This window comes from Cololabis saira, chromosome 6 (assembly GCF_033807715.1).
Source record: "Cololabis saira isolate AMF1-May2022 chromosome 6, fColSai1.1, whole genome shotgun sequence".
NCBI lineage: Eukaryota > Metazoa > Chordata > Actinopteri > Beloniformes > Belonidae > Cololabis > Cololabis saira.
The window spans coordinates 28,550,776-28,570,654 of NC_084592.1; the positions used below are offsets into that span (position 1 = coordinate 28,550,776).

The window sequence follows — 19,879 nt, forward strand, 5'->3', positions numbered from 1 at the left end:
TTGATGCAAAGGATTTGTCTGGTTCCTCTGGATTTCCAGAGGGCAGTGCAAACAGACATGTCAAAATTGCCTCCAGATGTCCTTGGAGGAAACAGAGAAACGTAGCATGTGGCAGAACAACAACCAGACTCATGTCAACACAAAACATTCAATATGGTGTGATGTGGAGTAGTAATGATGGTGAATAAAGTTGTTGGGTGGTTAAAACCTTGTTAATCCAGCGTACTATTAGCAGTTCTGCAGTGGTCTTGGTTGCTGAACGGTACGTCTTTGACACTCCTTTTCCGGTGGAAACGTACAGAAGAGTATTAGGGCCACTTAAAAAAAATAAAAAGAATTCTGAGAAAAAAGTCAGAATTCTGGGCCACTTAAAAAAAAATAAAAAGAATTCTGAGAAAAAAGTCAGAATTCTGAGAAAAAAGTCAGAATTCTGACTTTAATCTCAGAATTCTTTTTATTTTTTTTAAGTGGCCCTAATACTCTTCCGTAGAAACGGTTGCCTAATATTATTGTAATTTTTCTGCTTTCTGCTGTATGCACAGTATTTTAAAGTACAGGCCGTGCTAAATCCTTTAGCAGAAACACACACGCTCCCATCTTGTACTGTAAACGTGACCTATAACGTAAGAAAGTCACTTGTCACGGATGATCCTGTTTTTCACTGCTGGGGTGTGTGTGCTTACTGTTGGATGTGCTTTTGACAAAAGTGGCATTTCGGTCCAGTGTTCCTGCCCTCCTGCCAGAGGCCTGATTCAGCTCGCTCATATCCACCCCCGAGTCCAAACTGGTTTCCCGACTCTCAATGGGCCTCCGTCTCCTCTGCTGGTCTGTGGCAGCGCGGTGGATCTCGGCCGCGGGTTTGCCCTCCAGCGACACAAACCAGGCTCGAGGAGGCTGGGGTGAAGGGATTTTAGAGAATCCTGACAGGATGCGTGCCGAGTTCCTGCTTCCACCAATTTTATTTAGTGTCCCTGGTACCGATGCAGATTCTGGGATGTTGAAGGAACCTCTGGCGGTGCTGGCGGTGTTCGCTGCCTGGGCGGCTTCTGAACCCCCGAGCTGGTTGTCGGTGTCCACCGCCTGGCTCTGGGCGGCGGAGGGAGCCTTAGACAGAGTCTGGGTGAAGCTGTCTAGATTCGCTGGTTCTGTGGCAGTGCTGGTGAAAGCGCCCGCCCGTGGCAGCGTGGCCGACTTGCTTTTCTGGGCCGGCTCCGGTCGCTCCTCCAAGTGGAAGAAAGCTGGGGCAGGAAGGATTGCAATAGGGTGGTTGTAGAAGAACAGGCTGTCTGGGAGAGACGTAGGGGCTCCGTCTTGGTCCGAAGTCCTGTGGATGAACGCCAGATCACTCAGGTGGGTTTTGAGCTCCAGCTCATCACACTCCACCGCGATGGCTACGGCGCCGGGGTTGACCAGGACATCACTGTTGTGCATGGAAATAAAAGCGGCAGTGAGTTGGTTTTTCCCCATTTCTGTGAACGCTGGGTTCAGGACATCTTTTCGGCGGGCATTCCCTGAAGATGCTTCAGAGACTTCGTCCGTATATGTAGATGTGGTCTGGTCCCTTTTCATCACTACTGGGATTTTTCTTCCTTTCTTCTTGATGGGCTCCCTTCTGTTAATAAGACAAAGCCGTTATTCAGATAACATCAATTTATATGCATTGTATATTCATGACAGAGATATTTACATTCAATAATTGTTATTAAATGTATTTGTATTCATGCATTTAAGACATTTTATGTGGAGAGATTACTCCCAATGAGGGGTCAGCCATCACGAGAAATCGCTGAGCTGTAGATTTGTTTCCAAATAGCTCAATTATTCATATGCAGTTAACTTATGTGCTTGTTTTTCTAGGTTTTCCAGGTTTTACTAATCCATTCTACTCAGTGATCTGTTTTTTTTAATTATTATTGAGCTTTATTTCGAATATGCAAATTAGAAAGAACAATACTAAAAAGTAAAAAAAAAAAAAAAGACAAGGCAGACCTCGCAGATCCACCAGCATATTCGAAAGGGAGTAGGATTGAAGTATATACTTATCAGGTCCTACCCCTAAATCTTATATTCATTTTTCCAAAATAGCAAGAGAATCAATGAGCTTACTTATAGAACACAAAAAAAAGTCTATATATCAACATAAATACATCTACATTTTTATTCGCCACTGTATTTTGAGAAAAAAGTTTCTTTATATCTTTTTTTAAATTGTGATATGTTTTTACTTTGTTTTAGACCTATGTTTAGCATGGTTAACCAGTGACTGGTGGGAAGGCTGTGAGCTACGACTAGTACACACACAAAGAGGCAATGATGTCATTGTGACACTGTATGTGGCGCTATCGGGAAATTAGGAACGTTTTGTGGGCACAGAAAAGGAGTCCAAGGAGAAGGAAAAGGAGCTCAGGACATTTGTAAGGGCAGGAGTGTATCCGAGCTGCCGCAGGTTCAGCAGAGGATATATTGAACAAAAGGCAATGATTTCAGCAGGTTCAATAGAATATTGGTCCTTTTAAACAAATACTACTGTCAGATTGAAATACTCCAGTCCTGTTAGGACAACGTAGATGACAGACATCGTCAACCAGAAGGTACATAGATGTGTAAGGATCATTGCTTTTTCAGTAGTTTTTCCATTAAGTATACCCAGACCAGCTACAAATGCGGTCTGATCAGGATCAGGCCTCACTGCACCCTGAATCAAACTGGAGTGAGTTATCAGCAGTATGAACAGGTTTCAACTCCAGTCACATGTTTCCTTTGTGGGAATAGCCTCAATGAGGCAACATAATTAGCAATTTAATGGAGGAACTGCTGTAAGCTACATACTTATCAATCAATGTTTGTATACATGAATACAGATACACTTTCCAGAACCTCCTTTCAAGGTTGGAATACAAAAGTATTTGATTTATTCAAATATTCCCAGCCATCCATTATCTATATACGCTTATTCCAACTCAGGGTCACAGGGATCTGATGGAGCCTAGATCCAGGTTGCCACTCCACTGCAGGGCCACATAAAGACAAATAACCACACATACACTCCCATGGGCAATTCAGAATCACAAATTCACCCAGCACATATTGTCATACTGTGGAGGGAACCCACACGAGCACGAGAAGAACATGCACACTCCACACAGAAAGAGCTACCAGGAGTCTGACCAGGAACCTTCTCGTTGTGAGGCAGCAGCGCTAACCGCTAAGTTTATTTTTGGGTCTTATCCTTTGCAATAGTTGTAAATGTTGATAACTTATAGATGAAATGAGACGAAAGCTTTTGTTACCTGCAATAATATAGTAGTCCAACCAGAATGCAGAAAACAACAAGAAGCGTTCCTCCCAAGAAAACCATCAGGAACAATGCATGATGGGAGATAAAGTCAACGGTGATGGCAAGTCCAAAAATACCTAGAGGATGGCAGAACACGGAAGAACTTGAAAATAAGCTTAAAGCTGAACAGAACGATACTGTTTGAACCAACTTAAACCAGCTTTGTACCAATTTCAATGGATCATGAAATGTATTTTATTGACTTGAAATTGTATCATTATTATTATTAATCCCAATATTATCCAGCATTACAAAACGGAATGTCCTTTATGAAAGAATCCCATAAACACGTTCATTAACAGCTGCAACAATTTTAACTGTGACCATGCATTAAAGGAAATATTACTGCTTGATAGACAAAACAGAGCGTTATATTCTCTGTACAACACTGAAACCTCCGAGCCGGACACCTGCCTTTGTTGGACGGCAGCGGTGCTGCAATCCAGTAGCCCAAGTGAGAGGCAGTGAATTTCCACACAAGTTTCCCATCTACCAAAGTCACCTTTCCCAGTCCTTTTCTCATCCATCCACCTACAAATAAAACAGAAACAGATTTTACAAGGTGGATAAATAATAAATGTCTAGACAATTGCAATGGAAAGCATGACCCGCACTCACACAACTGCTTCATGCGCTGTAAGAACAGCCTCTATGAAAATAAGCCTAATGTTCTTAAATCTAGACAAAATTATCTCTGCCAATGGGATAAGTAAAATGTTCTTGAGTAAAATACTTAAAACTAGTAAAATAGTCTTCTAGATTTCTTGCAACAAGGTGCTTTACTCTCTTAGAAATGGATTTTTGCAGTGTGGTGCTGCTGACGCGCCTCCTGTGAGCTGAGTGAATCAAAGCAAAACTTTGACAGAGATTTGAAAGGATGCACGCAGCACAGTCCTGGGCTATACACTGCTATACATGCCCCCTCCGCCCAACGGCGCCAGATGGAGTGGGGAGGATCTGGCCGGAATAATGTGATCCTTCCACGCGCTACGTCCGGCCGGAGAAACCCCACCCTGTCTGGTGAAAAGAAGCGGCTGCTCACTCCTCAGGTTAAGGAGGAGACCTGAGCTCAGTGCAGGGCCCTCCCAGGGTTGGTAGAGGATGGCAATGCCCAGGACTGTCACTTAGGTAGGAGCACTGGGTGATGTAATGGGGAAAAATATCAGGATAAAAATATTAAAAGAAAAAAGAAAGGATGCACGCTTCATGTCAAGACTTGGGGCAGATTGAAGTTGAGTGTTGACTCCACCTCTAAAACTGGGAAACCATGAACAGAGCTGTAAAGTCATGGCTGAAAGCATGTTAGAGGAGATGTCGTTGAACATTGGGTGGGAGGTGATGGAAAAACTAGTAAGGGTCAGCGAGATTTTGAATATTCACAGTTAATAGGTACAACCCCCATCATTGATACCTGCCTGTGAGGACAGACCTCCAACGCACACAAACACAATGCCTGTCCACTGAAGAAAAAAGAGAGATTAACAGACGGGTCAGCAGTCTGGTCGCTTTGCTTGGGTGGCAAACAGTGATTGGATGTTGGTTTCAGAGCCCTGTTTCTTTTTGCTTTAATTTGATTTGAAAGCATTTATGTGATTTATTGCAATAGGTGGAGGATAGGAACACAGGTTCTACCCTCACCAAGTGTTGGAAAAAAATCTTTTCAATTGGCAATAGAAATTATGACATTTAGCTCGTAGACGTATTCTACTTCAATGGAAGGACCAAAAACCTCCATCTCCCAATTCTTGGTTGAAAGACCTGATGTCATTTTTATATTTAGAGAAAATTAAATACGGTATTAGGGGTTGCTCTGATAAGTTTTCTTATATTTGGGAACCTATTCTTTCTTTTGTTAATTCTTTGGCATCCTTGGAAGATTAATTTAATCTGATTTAACTTAATTACAGAGAAGTATGATATTGCTAACCATGTCTCATTTTTTTTTTAGGGTTCCTCTTATGTCAGTTTATTTTAATTTTTATTTATTTATCTTATTTTTTTATTTTTTTATTTTTTATTTTTTAACTTTTTTTTGTTGCTGCTGTTTGCGTGTCCTGTATTTTAGTTTATTACTTTATTTTTCCTATTATTATTGTCTTCAGTCAGAGTTTGATTGGTAATCGGTACTTACTTTGGGACCTGTTTATAATTACGTATTTTGCAGTGTGTGTGTTTTGGGGTGTTTGTTATGTTAAGTTTTGTGTCCTTATTTATTTTATTTATTTATTTATTTTTATTTTATTTAGTTATTCATTTATTTATTTATTTATTTTTTGAGTGTGTATGGTAAAATATAAAACAGGGTATTCTGTCGAACCCTTTAAAAGAAATGTTTATTGTGTAATATAATTTACATGGATTACCCAATAAAGAAACATGTTAAAAAAAAAGTAAATAATGACATTGTAATTATTCATCCGTCCAGTTTATATTCATCCTCTGAGTCATCGCTAGTAAAATAGCTATTACACCTCAGAAATCCCTGAACCATATTTTGGCTTTTAAAATGAGGACCAAAGCAAGAAGCATTGTGGGTGACAGCTCGTTGGGATCTGAGGATGTTTGTGCAGTTTCTTCACCTCTCGTACTTCTCCACCAGAGGGCTTCATGGAGCAGCTGAAGGTGGGCAGACTCCGGCAGGTGTGCGTCGCATCAAGCCCGGTCCGACAGAGGATGAGAGGAGCCTGCTGCCAGCAGCTGTCAGCATCAGAGTGTTTTCCTACCACGGTTAAATCCATCGGCATTCTGGGCCTACTCTCTGCACCCTCCTGGCTTCCCTCTGAAGAACTCATCCTCTCTGATCCCATTCATTCCTCCCTGGCGGATCTCACCATTCCTTACTCCGTCTCCAGAGCTCCGGAAACCCCCTGACTCCAGAAAACACCCAGACCCAGCACAATCATTCATATCTTTAGAAATAAACTCCTTAAAACCACCAAAACGTTTTGCACTTGGGGCAGGTATTTGCAGAAAACCATGACACATTCTTCCTTCAGCCAGGTTGAGCCTGAGCTCTGGGAGCAACTATTTCTCTCACAAGTAGACACACATAAACAATCTGAACTCAACAAGTTCAAGCTCGGTCTGTTTTAGGGCTGGGCGATATATCGAGATTTTAATATATATCGATATATTTTCAAACACGATATGGTACGAGACAATATCAATTATATCGATTTTTTTTTTTTTAAATGATTTTGATATAGCTTATTTTGTGACAAATTGACTTGAATGTTTTATTTGAGATTTGCACAAATGTTTTGTTATTTGCACAACTGTCAACCTCAGTGGAAAAGTCTGCCTGTTACTGTCTACATTGTATTAATTGCACAGTGTATTTTAATTTAATTGTTATGCAGGAAAGGGATATTTGTTTTATTTTATTCAAGAAGCATTTTTATTCTATATATGCAGGCAGTTTATTTTTATTTCATTTGTTTTATACATTTTGATATTGTGCAGACCTCTGTTAATAAATGAACCTGTGTGACATTTGGCACGAGGCTTTGTATTAAAACTGACTGTTTTTTTAAGGGTTTGCCTCAGAAAAAAATGAAGCTAACAGAGATGCTATGCTATAATGCTTTGGGGGAAACCCCAATTAAGGCACAGAAAAAATATCGAGATATATATCGAGTATCGCCATTTAGCTAGAAAATATCGAGATATGACTTTTGGTCCATATCGCCCAGCCCTAGTCTGTTTACGGTCGACATTTTAAAAGAAGGGCAGTAAGATGGGCTTTATCAGAGCCGATGTCACGCTGGTGACATCAATGTCACACAGCATCTGACCAACTCACACCAACAGAGTATCCAGCACTCCTGTACTCACCAAGGGTTCTGTTGAAGAACCAGGCTGGCACAACATTTGAAGCGTGAAGTCCACAGCTATCAGAAACGCTGAGGCTGATCTCTACGGGCCCGCTCACGTGCAGCTCCGTATCTCCAGAAAAAAGCTGCACGCTGACGGCTGCCACCGGTCTTAACTCCACGCTGACGTATCCTTGAAAGAATGAGAAAATGGGTGCATGCAGCAGTATGATACACACCCCGAGCAAATACTCACTAATCATTATATTTGATATCTAGAAATGTCATGCAAAAATATTTCAGCCATATGGTACAAGTGCTCACGGCACCATGGTTTAGCACTACTAAGATGATAGCCTGATGTGGCTACGTGAGGAGGTTCCAGCCAGTCTGCAGCATACTTTATGAAGCTTAAACGGAAAAAAGACATCTGGTGTGCTATCGTTTTTAATAGTGTGAAGTGATGTCCAGCTCGGCGTCTTTAATAGTTTAAATGATCACTTGGAACCAAAGACGAACCCACTGCTAGACGCACATCATGATCTTTACGACGGAAGAAAACGCAGGATACTATATCCACAGCCTGACCCCAAAAAGTGAAGCAAATTCTAGTATTTCATTGGACCACCTTTAGGTATTACAGGACACATCCTTGTGGCATTATTTCAGCGAGCTGAAAAAATGTCTCAACATTCACTCCCATACTGAGTTTAATTATTTTTAACAAAGATCTTGTATCGATTATTAAGTCTAAGGTCCGGACATCAATTTTTCTCTGCATTATAATTGTGGAAATGTTTTTACTATACTTTTTTCTATTAAAAATGTCCTTTAAGGGCCATTCTTGATTTCCTTTGACTAGATTTCAAACACGTAAGTGTTTCAAAAGATCAAAATCCTGACAGCACTCACTTAAAGTACAAAACTTTAATATATGGTTAAATCACTGCACAGCAGCAGAAAATCGGACGCGCTACAGCTTACAGCCGTCCTCAGCGAGGACCTTCGCTCAGCGAGGACCTTCGCTGAGGACGGCTGTAAGCTGAAACGCGTCCGATTTTCTGCTGCTGTGCAGTGATTTAACCATATATTAAAGTTTTGTACTTTAAGTGAGTGCTGTCAGGATTTTGATTTTTTGATATGTTTTTTGGACTGGCACCCGGTGACACACTTTTGCTCTTTTTGAGTGAGCACGCCAAGTCTGCCAAACACATAAGTGTTCACAGCATTTCCTCTTGTGGAAGAGAAGTACTTCGACATCCAGAGGATGTGTTTTCAGACGTAGTTGTCTGAATGAGAATCAGGTCACTGCACGAGTCACGGGTTAAATAACTCGGAGAAGCTGAAACATTTCAATCACTGCTGCACTTTTCTCATCACTACCTGCACCGTTCGGTTAAATCAAAGTGGTGAGTTCTTATTTTTTGACCAGGTGCTGTATGTTCAAGGAGGGGTGATACAGTTTGTAACAAATCAAAACACACAACATTTTAATAAAACAGTGTGATTTACCTGATTTACTGCTCGTGATACCCAGGGTGTTAAGAGAGCCATCCTGCTGGGATCTTGCTTTCAGAATAGTAAGGTAGGCTGTGACAGAGGTGATGTTGCTGCTGTGAGTCAGGTTCAGGAGGCTCTTGGGAAACCTGACAGCGGGCTGTGAGGACACGTCTACAAACAGAACAAATGCATCTTCATTTTCTGGCAAGTAAGACATGCTTCTGTACGCGAATGCTTTGAGAGAGGAACAAATGCGATACCATTTGTTTTGTGAGTTATATGCACAGAATCCTCAAAGAGCCAGATGTTTCCTTGATTCAGTCCAGTCAGTGACATCGTCAGTGAGGAAAATACTGAAGAAGCAAAAGATGCAAAATCAGAATTTAGGCACCAAAATTTGACTTCTGTTCCACTAGATGGGGGTGTGGAGTTTTGCTTCTTCTCTTGCTCACACGTGCACACGCACGCACGCACGCACGCACGCACGCACGCACGCACACACGCACACACGCACGCACGCACGCACGCACACACGCAGAGCAACACAAAGCCTTACTTTCCTAGAAGGGGGTTTATCTAGCATTCATTCCAACTCAGGACTGAAGAGTCACTTCAATGCTGTCATCATACTCAGAAAGAAATGAGGAATACTGCAGGTGGCAGCGAAGTAATAGAGACCCCCCCCACCCCCCAAATTGGTTCTCATGGGTGCAGCTATCTCATTAGGTGCCAAATGTCAGATTCGGCTTCACATTGACACCCAAACTGCATTCAAGCTTTTCCAAGCTCTATAGAATTCTGAGCGTACCTGCTAACGTTCAGATAAGAGTCAAGGATTAAAAACAGTGCAATACACTAACTTACTTGGCACCCTGCTGGTCTTACAGTGCAGCAGCGTTGAGATGTAGCCAACCTTGCTGGCTACGACCGTGACAGGCAGTCCTGAGTGGAAGGGTACGTGCAGCAAAGCGCTGCCGTCCTGGCCACTTAGAGCCGTGTTGTTCCGCGTGTAGTTGACAAAGACCTCCACCACCGCCTGGCTCAGACGCTGGCCATTCAGCACGTCGTCCACCAGGACCTTCAGGTTGAATGTGGAGCCTAGAGAGGAAAAAGATTGACTCAGATGAAGGCCGTTGACTTATAAGCTCAGTTAGGCTGCCACTTCTCGTTTAGTTTGTTGTAACTGGTAAAAAGTGTATTTATTTTTATTGCTGCTTGGGTGATAATACACCAGATGATGTATTACAAATTATTGTTTTGACAAGAACACCCCCAAAAGTCCCTTCCCACCCAAACTGAAGCTCCAAATAGTTGATGGGATGTCATGAGCTGGAGAGTGTGGCTTTAAAAAAACTTCCTAAATTAGCGATCAACGTTCCAGGCTGGATTTAATCAAAATATTATAAAGGTGTTTCTGCTATTTCACCCACCAGTATTGTAGAGGGTGAGATTTGGCCTAATTCCAGCACAGCAGAGGTGATCCCAATCCCAGTTAAGGTCTATCGAACCTTTTCTGTCAACAGAACTAATTTGTAAAATCCCTCGAGCATATCAATCAGCTGTTCCCTGCAGAGTTTAAAGACGAGACAAATGCCAGTGATTAAATAGTGCAACCAGTACATCAAAGTGTTCATTCTATGCAACCTAATGCTACAACAGCATGCAGACAGCAACATACAGGGCATATTTCAAATAATGTAACTCCCTTGACTGAGCTGCAATCATCCAAAGGGCTCTGGGAGAATCCTTTTGAGGGCCTAATGACGATGATGTGAAACCTTAACCAGTTAGCAACATACCATGCCCCAATACCAAGCAAATCACAACAAGGCTTGACATCTGAGACGTAAAAGTGCTGCATAACAATGAAAGGGTCTATCCCTCCTTGTTTGTGTGAATTAACAGCGGGAATCAAGATTGCATGCCACATAAACAATCAATGACTAAGGGACTGAGGCAAAACTGAAATAATCAATATTGTCAGTGATGTGGCGAGGCGTCAAGTTGTGATGAATAATGCACAAGGTTCCTTGGAGACCACTCCAGCTAAAAATCGCAGCAGAGCGTTTCGCATGTTGTTAATGGGTTTTCCAGCCACTTAAATTAATATCACAAGTTGCTGCGTTATCAAACACATGCATATAAGCACCAGAGCTGACTTATTGGTAAGACCCGCCCCTCAAAAGCAGATGAGCCAATGGCTGTTGGGTATCAGAGATGGATACTGATTCCAGGTATTTCTCAAGTCTGGGCAACGGAGCTTATTTTATTCCATTTTCTAAATCCAAGGAAAACAGGGCTAAATCTCTGCAAACACACGCACGCACGGACAAACACACTTAAAGGTAATTTAGAACTGTCAATCAACCTAACATGCATGTTTTTGGACTGTGGGAGGAAGCCAGAGTACCTGGAGGGAACCCATGCAAGCACAGGGAGAACAAGCTAACTTCACACATAAGGCAAGTTTCCACTAGCGGGAGTTCTGGGTAGATTTTTTTGTGCGTGTCTGCATTACCAGTGGCCTTCAGGAACCGTTACGGGGCAAAAAACAGCCCTGTAGTAGGAGACGTACTCAGGTTGGTCAACAGGAACCTCCTGGCGGGGGTCTCTGCTGATCGGGACTTCTTAATTATGTTCAACACTCACGTGAACAGAAATCATGGGACCACAACAATTTGAACCAGAGACATTTAGGTACGAGTACGTTTGATAAAGCTGGAGATTCCATGAAAAAACGATGGATGGAACGACGGGTCGATTCAGGTCTTGTTGGCATATTACACCAAAGCGGGGCAATGATTGATAGGAAATGGGGAAAAGGACGCGTTTTTCACTGCGCAAAAAACACTGTCATAAAAAAAGCCAGGCATGGAGTACTGGAGTGAAGTTTTTCTTGTTACACCCTTTTAGACACATTTGAGGGATATTGGCCAAGACTTTTAATAGTGTTAAAAGCATGTTAAAAATTATGTCACAATACCTTTAAAACAAATGTATGAATATTGTCGAGAGTTAATTTTAATGGTATTTAAAGGTTTTCTGCCTCCTGCTGTGTTGCTTATGTGTCTGACAACAGAACAAGTTAGCATTCGCTGTTAAACAGTCGCATCTTTCCATTAGATGTCCGTGCAGCGCTAAAGTGCTTATGTTGACATCGGGGGGCTCAGAAAAATAATATAATAATATGAAATAAAAATAATATGGAATAAAAATAACTATACTGTAATGTTAGCCGTACAAATGTGCAAGTGTCAGAAATGGGGGAAGGCAGCAAAAACTAGTGCAGCTTTTCAAATGAATTTTTCAAACTCAGGATTAGGATTCTCAACACCACCAAGCAGGGGAGGCAAAAACATGTCATTCTTTTTTATATTTGTTTTTCTTTTATCCGGTTTAAGGTTGGAACATATTTTTACCCAACAAAAGCAAATTCTCCAGAACAATGCTTAAAATAAACTGTTAAATGCCAGGAGGGTGCAGCTTGCATCTGCAACTGTCAGCATTGAGCAGCTCCAGGTGTCTTCCCTCACCTCCACCCACTGTCCTGCTATAAATATTGTCTACTACAATGAACTGCTTCCGTGCAGCCTGGACTGGAAAGTACGTTTTGGGAACCATGACTCTCAGCTGCTAACTCATCATCAATTCTTTAGCTATTTTTTTTTTTTGCAAGGAGGCCACAAAGAACCCTTTATTACACTTCTCTGCAATGAAGTGCTGAAGCGCTGCAATAGCAGCAGGCTCGCTCACCCCAACGCCGTAAGCATCTTTCTGTAATGGTGACAAAAGAACAGCATCAGTGGCAGGGGTTGTTGCTGCAGCTCAGAGCTTATAATCCTGCTGCTAAAAGATCTGCCAAAGGTTTACTGAAAACTCACGAAGCTGTGCTTTATGCTGCTGGCTTTAAGCAAGGGCCAAATCCAGACGGCCAGATCGACCCAATATCATCGCTCCCAAAAATCCGCTTTGAACAGATGAAATACAAATGCCTTGAGCCGCTGGAAATGCTTCTATTTTCAATCACCAGTGTGAAACAAGCGCACATTTGGCTGGGTCACTGAACTGCTAACGTCAGTGCAGATGGACGGGAGCAAGGAAGGCTGCTCTGAGAGACAGCCTCCTCTTTTCAGTATGTGTGTCTTGCCTTAGTGGCCAAATATAACAGAATTGGGGGGGGGGGGGGGTTACTAAATCTGAAGTGGAGGTGTTCTCTGCCCGATTACTATAATCTCCCCGTTTGGTGAACTGAACCACACCACAAAGAGGGCTGTGAAGTGGATTGAAATGTGCTGCCGGAGGCCGCCGGGTGCAGATAAGAGACGGATCCCGCGTTGTCTGTGATATGGGTTGAATACTGTTATTATCAAGCAGATAAGCTGATGTCAGATAAAACAACAATGCATTTCCCTCTGCAAAAGAATGTTTCCAATTTGTGCGAATATGAGCTGATCCAATATGAAATCATAAAGCTCTTACCCCTAATTTAAGACAACAGACAGTAGAATGACACAATATGATTGTCAAAAACAATGTATGTTGCTAAAAGTGCAAAAAAAAAGTTTCTGCAGATATGCAACCTTACATTTTCCTGATTATCAGCAAAAGTGATTAACAAATTATAAAATACATTGACAGAAGCTCTGTGCCAAACTTTGTAATAACTCTCTTTTATCTCATATTTTGGGAAAAGAAACAACATTTTTAAATAAATTATCAGACCACAGCTGGAATTATTAATGGGTAACTTCAACCTCAGATGACCAGAAACATCAGTTTTTCCATCGTGGCATTATTTAACAAAATAGGAGTCAAAAAAGAAAAAGTGGGCAATATTAAGTACCCCAATGATTTATTAGCTTGTAGATCCACTTTAAGCAGCAATATCTTGAAGTTGTAATTTCCTGAATGGCTTTAGTCTATTCTTAGTTTATCTGCTCTGGTCCTAATCTTTGATATGTTTTCAAATGTGAAGCATTTTGAATTTAGTTTGGTTCATCAACACTTTGTGAGTAATCCAAGCATACAAAAATGCATCAGTTAGAAACTGTGTGACAATGTCAATATTGTTTATTGGTTAGATGTCTCTGCGTTGAGTACAGGAAATATAATCACAGTAAGAACATCCTGTGTTGTGGACTGGTATGACACTTGTCCTATAAAAAACCCATCAGAAATCCAAGTCGAAGCTACCCCTCAACTAATGTGAACATAATCTTTAAGCACATTTTGATTTGACAGGCTTTCACACCAGGGGGGGTTCAGCATTGGATTTGAATCAACAACCCCTTTTAGGGGGTCTCTGTCTGACTGTTTAGGTTTGCACGCAAGTGCATATGACACCGCAGTGGAGTGCTGCTGGAAACCAAACTTGAATTTATTTCAAGTGCACTAAAGCTTGTTGGTGTGAAACTTCCTTTATAGTCCGCAGAATTTCAATAGGGTTGAGGTCTGGACATTGTCTAGGCCGTTGTAAAACCTTGAGTCTTTTGTTTTTAAGCCATTCTGATTTAGATTTTCTGTGTGCTTGGAATTTTGTACTGTTGTTTCAACCGAGCTTGAGCTGTAAGACAGATGGCCTTACATTTGCACTTAGTGACTGCAAGATGCCCAGGTCCCTTGGCTGCAAAACAACCTTAAAGTATAATGCAATGCTGTGTTTGGTTTTGCCAAACATGACACTAGGCATAACGGCCAAGAAACTCCACTTTCATCTCACTGACACTGTTCCAAAGGTCTTGTGGCTCTTCAGGCACAGTTATGCTAATCTACCTCTGTTGTCTGAGTCTTTCTCATCTACTCATGCTCATTGAGGCCAGTACTGTCTGAGATGTACAGTAGTGTTTCTATTTTTGTTTTTTTTTAGATACTGTATCTTTGACCGTTGCATGCTCTGACCTTGGAACAGACCTGCTGTTTGGTCCAGTCCAGGGATGATTTGTAACTGTCTAGGTGCTTTCAGATTGTGAATAATCTTTCTTAATCTATACCATTGAACATCCCAAAACATCCGAATTGCTTGATAACCCTTTCCAAACCATTTCTCAAATAACATCGATTATATCTTTCCCTATAGGCATTGCGTTAACATAAGCCTGAATGCTGCGGACCAACAAACTGCTCAAATGCCTACTTTTATAGAGGTCCTCACATCTGAAAAATAGCAGTACCTAGCTGCAACTAGTCGGGCGAGGTAGGTGACTCGAGCCGGGTTAGTGAGTCCCGTGCAGTTGTCTGTTGGTGTCTCCGTCGGCTTTCATTTTGGCCGATTTGACATGTGGAATTGGCCACTAGCCGTCGGCCCCTATGACCAATCTGATTGGTGAAGTGCTAGCCCTTGACTAGCAAATCAGAGTTAACTAGAAATGACGATGGTAAATATACTAGATAAAACAGCGATGGCACGGACACTACACTACAGTCTATCATCGCATCGTTTGGATTGTGTTTGACTGTGTTGTGAACACCAGTATATTTTCATTATTAGCATTGTATTTTCGATCCTTCTTGACTTCTACCAGAAATGAAAACACTGAGTGATGGCAGTGGGCTCTGTTCAGAACTCTAGACTAGATCGATCCGTCATTTCCTGTTGTTCTTCTTTCCTTTTCTTTTTGGGCGACATCGCAGATTAGTACCGCCTGCAGTTATGTATAGAACTATAGTATTCTGTATAGAAACAGGTAGGTATAACTCTGTTCCTGAAGAGGAAAGATAGTGTTGTTGAGGATGAACTTCATTTTTTTGTTTTATTGTCCATTATATGATGAAGCCAGGCAGCTTTTATTTCAGAAAATGCAAGATTTGAAACCTGAGTTGTTTTGGACTGAGGATGATGCTAAGTTGGAATGGTTTTTAAGAGAGGAGGGTTTCTCTATAGCTACCTTTATAAAGAGAGGCTGGAAACTGAGAAAGGATCTGTAATTTGATCTGTAATGTATAAGTGGAATTTATTATTTTGTGTTTGTGTTTTTTGTTTGTACCCAGCTGATGTTTGTTTGCCGGCGTAGTGTATCTGTGTCTTGTAAGCCCTTATAGGCTGGGCACCTTAGAGGTGTATGACACATTAATAAATAATAATTCATCCATTCATATGGGGACGTATTACACCTTGCGCATGTGCAGAAGGTACACTCCAGTCGGCGTTGGGTGACTTTTTTGTCGAAGTGCACAATAAAAAAAAAAATCTTCCCCTCTCAAATATTTTTTCTCCTACATGGCCCTAATACTCTTCCGTATCAACAGTCCCTTGAAAAACGGAATCGTGCCGTATTTATCAACTAAAGTACGCGTCCCGTATTGAGCTGAAAAGGGACGCACTTTGTCCCGTATTACTGCGAGAGTCAAAGAATAGTCATAAAATGCCAATGGAAAATGGCATTGAGCTGTTGAAGTTCATAAGTTATTTTTTTCTGTTTTACTCCAACTGTAGCCTACAGTCATGGTCTTTGAGGCACAAATATGTTTACAAGTTTTCTACAGACTTTCTGTTTGCGCTTTTGTTATTGCACTAAAAATGTGCACTATTACAGAAAGGATGTTCTACTTTCTTTCTATTGTCTCATATCAATTTATACAATTTTAAGTTAAGCAGGACAGGTTTCTGTTTAAGAAAGATACTTATTTTATTCAGTTCATTTTGTTATTTTGTATTAAAGTGAATTGCTGGATAATAATTAGTTTTCCATGTGTTCATGGCATTCAAAAATATCCATCTAATTCAATTCAGGTTTGAGTCAAATAGTTAAAAAAAATCGTTTCACTCACAAAAAAAGGGGCAAAAAAAAATTCACCACGCCAGGAAAGGTGAAGGCAATCAGGTTGGCCGGCCCTGCGATGAGGTGTCCCTTATTTATTTTTCAGGGAGTTGGCAACCCTAATCACAACACATTAAAGTCATTGCTTTTTCGTTGCATCTTCTTGTGATATGTCATATGTTCTTTTTTTAAGTATAATATAAATAGTTATATAGTTATAATAGTTATAAATAGCCAGGGTGGCTGGACGCTCCCTTAGAGATAGGGTGAGAAGCTCAGTCACTCGGGAGGAGCTCGGAGTCGAGCCGCTGCTCCTTCACATTGAGAGGAGTCAGCTGAGGTGGCTCTGGCATCTGTATCGGATCCTCCTGGAACTCCTCCCTAGGGAGGTGTTCCAGGCATGTCCCACCGGGAGGAGACCCCGGGGGGATATTCCCACTCCTTCCACTCAGTCTTTGGCTGATTGTCTTAGCTCCATGCAAAGGTTTCTATCAATTTTCTCTGTATTGTCTTGTTGGTTTCAACCCTGCCTTTTCCTGACTACTCTGCCTGCTCGTCGCTTGTCTGGTTCCTGGTTGCTCGGATTCCCTGCCTGAAGGTTTCTGCATCCAAGAAGGACTGATGGTCTGCTCACGTTGTGGACTACCATGTTCAGCTTTGGCTTGTACCACCTCATCTTTGGCTAATATATTCAACTGTTCCACCGGCCTCAATCTGTGCTATTCTTGGCTTCAACCTCACACCCATCACATTCGGGTCGTTGTGTCCCAGGGCCTTACACTTTTGTGCAAGCGCCCCCCCCCCACCCCCTTTGGCATCAGCTTTGTTGAGTATGATGAAAAACACAATATGTTTTTGTCTGACAGAGGCGGTATTTGCTGAGCACTAAAACCTACCCCGGTTCATCTGAGATGATTTTTTTTTTAATAATGTTGTAACACACAAAAAAAGAATAGGATTAAAAGATGAGGTTCCATTATTTGTACATGTAAACATCCTGAAAGTGTTATGAAGGTAGATAAACAAGATGGCAACTGGTCAAATTTGTTTCTGAGCCCACCCGGCAGCAGAGACAGATGGGCCATCAGGGATTTATACGTAATGATCCCCTCCACTCTGCATGAGTGTTGGAATTAGGCCACACATGATGGAGGAATACACAAGTCCATCCTCTGAGATGTTTCTCACGCACAAGGCCGTGATCTCAAACTAAAGTGAGATTTGAGACAAAGGATCGGGGTGGGGGGGGTCCAACAACAACAACAACCCATAGTCCTGTTGTCACTTAGTTAACTGTGATTACTAGGGGGTGAACGATTAAGTCTAAATCTGTCGCTCTACTCAAAATCTGTCGCTCTACTCATTAAGCAACAAAACAATGATGATATTAATCTCAGCATGGGAGAAGTGACCATCTGGTTTTCTAATCTGTATTTTGAAGTTTGCCGTTTTTATTTATCTGGGACAAGCAGAGAGTGGGCAACTGCTCCCTTGACATTTTCTCCTGAATTTAAAAGACGTGGAGGCTGGGAGGAGAGTTTGGCAGCACTGGACTGTAAGCCAGCAGGGAGGGGTGGGTGGCACCAGAGACAACAGGAAGCCTGGCCACAACTCCAAGGACTGCAGTCCACCACACAGACGGGAGGATCATGTGATGACGGATGGTTATGCACTCCTACATCAGCATGAATTAGTCATGAAACACTTGATAAGCGAACAGGGTCACAAAACCCTCTTTCAGCTCCCGAAGGGTGAAGCCTGTCAGAAAAACAAGTTCAGGAGGAGGACGTACAGACGGAAAGCATGCAGACCTCATACTTTTGATGATCTAAATGGAAATAGCTGGCAGGAACTGAAGTGAACAAGTTCAAAAGACAGCCTGTTGAAGTGTAACCAGATCATCTGCAAGGATTTAATATGCAAAACGAGTCTTTTTAATGTCTAAGGACACATGTTTAGAACTTAAAAGACCCTACCAACCCCCGCCTCATGAAAATGTTGGCAAACTTCAAAACCACTTTAAATGTTAATATAGTCAAAAATGTAAATACATTGCCCATGGAGTGACAAATTGCTGCCTGATGGCGGTGATGTAGTTATGAGACAGATGGAGGGGCCATTACTCACGAGGAGACGGCCCTCGCATCACTTACTGTTTTACTTATGAGCGGATCTTTAAGGCAAATCCTCATACAGATGGTCGAGACGTCTCAGACTATAATCTGATGCTTTTAGTGTGATGGCGCAGAAATAAAAAAAATAAAACCTGCATCATCTACATTATGTCCCGCACTATTTTTAACCTACTTTCAAACAATCGGGAAGTCTACAGAGCAGTAAAATCACTTGATCTAAAACTTCTGCTGAAGTGAATGCAAACCTGGCAGGGACTGCTGCTGCTGCTGAAGGGGCTCCTGTTCCACGTGATCGCGGAGGGAAGAGTTGCTCTCATTGACATGCAGGCGCAGCTCCCCGGCCGCGTCCACATTCCTGCACAACACCAGCGCGCACAGCAGGCTCGTCCAGCACGCACGCATGTTGCTCGCCGCGTCCCGCAGGTCCGCTTTAGAGCCGCGACTTTGACAAGAAGCAGCGCTCACCGCGCTGTCATCCTCCTCTGTCCCTCAAAGGAAGTAGAAACGCATTAGAAACTCCGCCCTCTGCACCTCCCATCCCCACAACAGTGAGGCCCAGCAGTTCCTCTCCATCCATGTACAATCATCACAACCAGGGTTGCCAACAGTACGGAAGAGTATTAGGGCCATGCAGGAGAAAAAATATTTGAGAGGGGAAGAATTTTTTTATTGTGCACTTTGAGAAAAAAGTCGAAATGTCTCAACATTTCAAATTTATTCATGAAATTGTAGGCCTACTTCAATTTTAATCTCGAAATTTCGCCCTTTTTTCTTTATTCACGAAATTTTGACTTTTTTTCTCAGCATTTCGACTTTTTTCTCGAAATTTTGACTTTTTTCTCGAAATTGTACCTCAACATTAATCTCGACATTTCGACTTTTTTCTCGACATTTCAACTTTCTTCTCGAAATTTTGACTTTTGTTCTCAACATTTAGACTTTTTTCTCGAAATTGTATTTCAACATTATTCTCGACATTTCGACTTTTTTCTTGAAGTGCACAATAAAAAAAAAATCTTCCCCTCTCAAATATTTTTTCTCCTACATGGCCCTCATACTCTTCCGTACCAACAGTCCCTTGAAAAACGGAATCGTGCCGTATTTATAAACTAAAGTACGCGTCACGTATTGAGCTGAAAAGGGAGGCACTTTGTCCCGTATTACTGCGAGAGTCAAAGAATAGTCATAAAATGTCAATGGAAAATGGCATTGAGCTGTTGAGTTCATAAGTTATTTTTTTCTGTTTTACTCCAACTGTAGCCTACAGTCATGGCCTTTGAGGCACAAATATGTTTACAAGTTTTCTACAGACTTTCTGTTTGCGCTTTTGTTATTGCA

General features: G+C 41.8%; 1 protein-coding gene across 1 annotated transcript; it reads right to left on the reverse strand.

Annotated features, from left to right (window-relative positions):
• Positions 1-492: 492 nt before the first annotated feature.
• LOC133446105 (protein FAM171B-like) lies at positions 493-19,023 on the reverse strand. The gene is made up of 8 exons (XM_061723892.1): positions 18,787-19,023; positions 9,514-9,747; positions 8,910-9,002; positions 8,662-8,820; positions 7,172-7,342; positions 3,752-3,868; positions 3,291-3,414; positions 493-1,612 (listed from the first exon to the last, which is right to left on the reverse strand). The coding sequence occupies exons 1-8, from the start codon at positions 18,941-18,943 to the stop codon at positions 640-642; spliced, it is 2,028 nt and encodes a 675-aa protein (XP_061579876.1). The 5' UTR covers positions 18,944-19,023; the 3' UTR covers positions 493-639.
• Between the last annotated feature and the right edge of the window lie 856 nt (positions 19,024-19,879).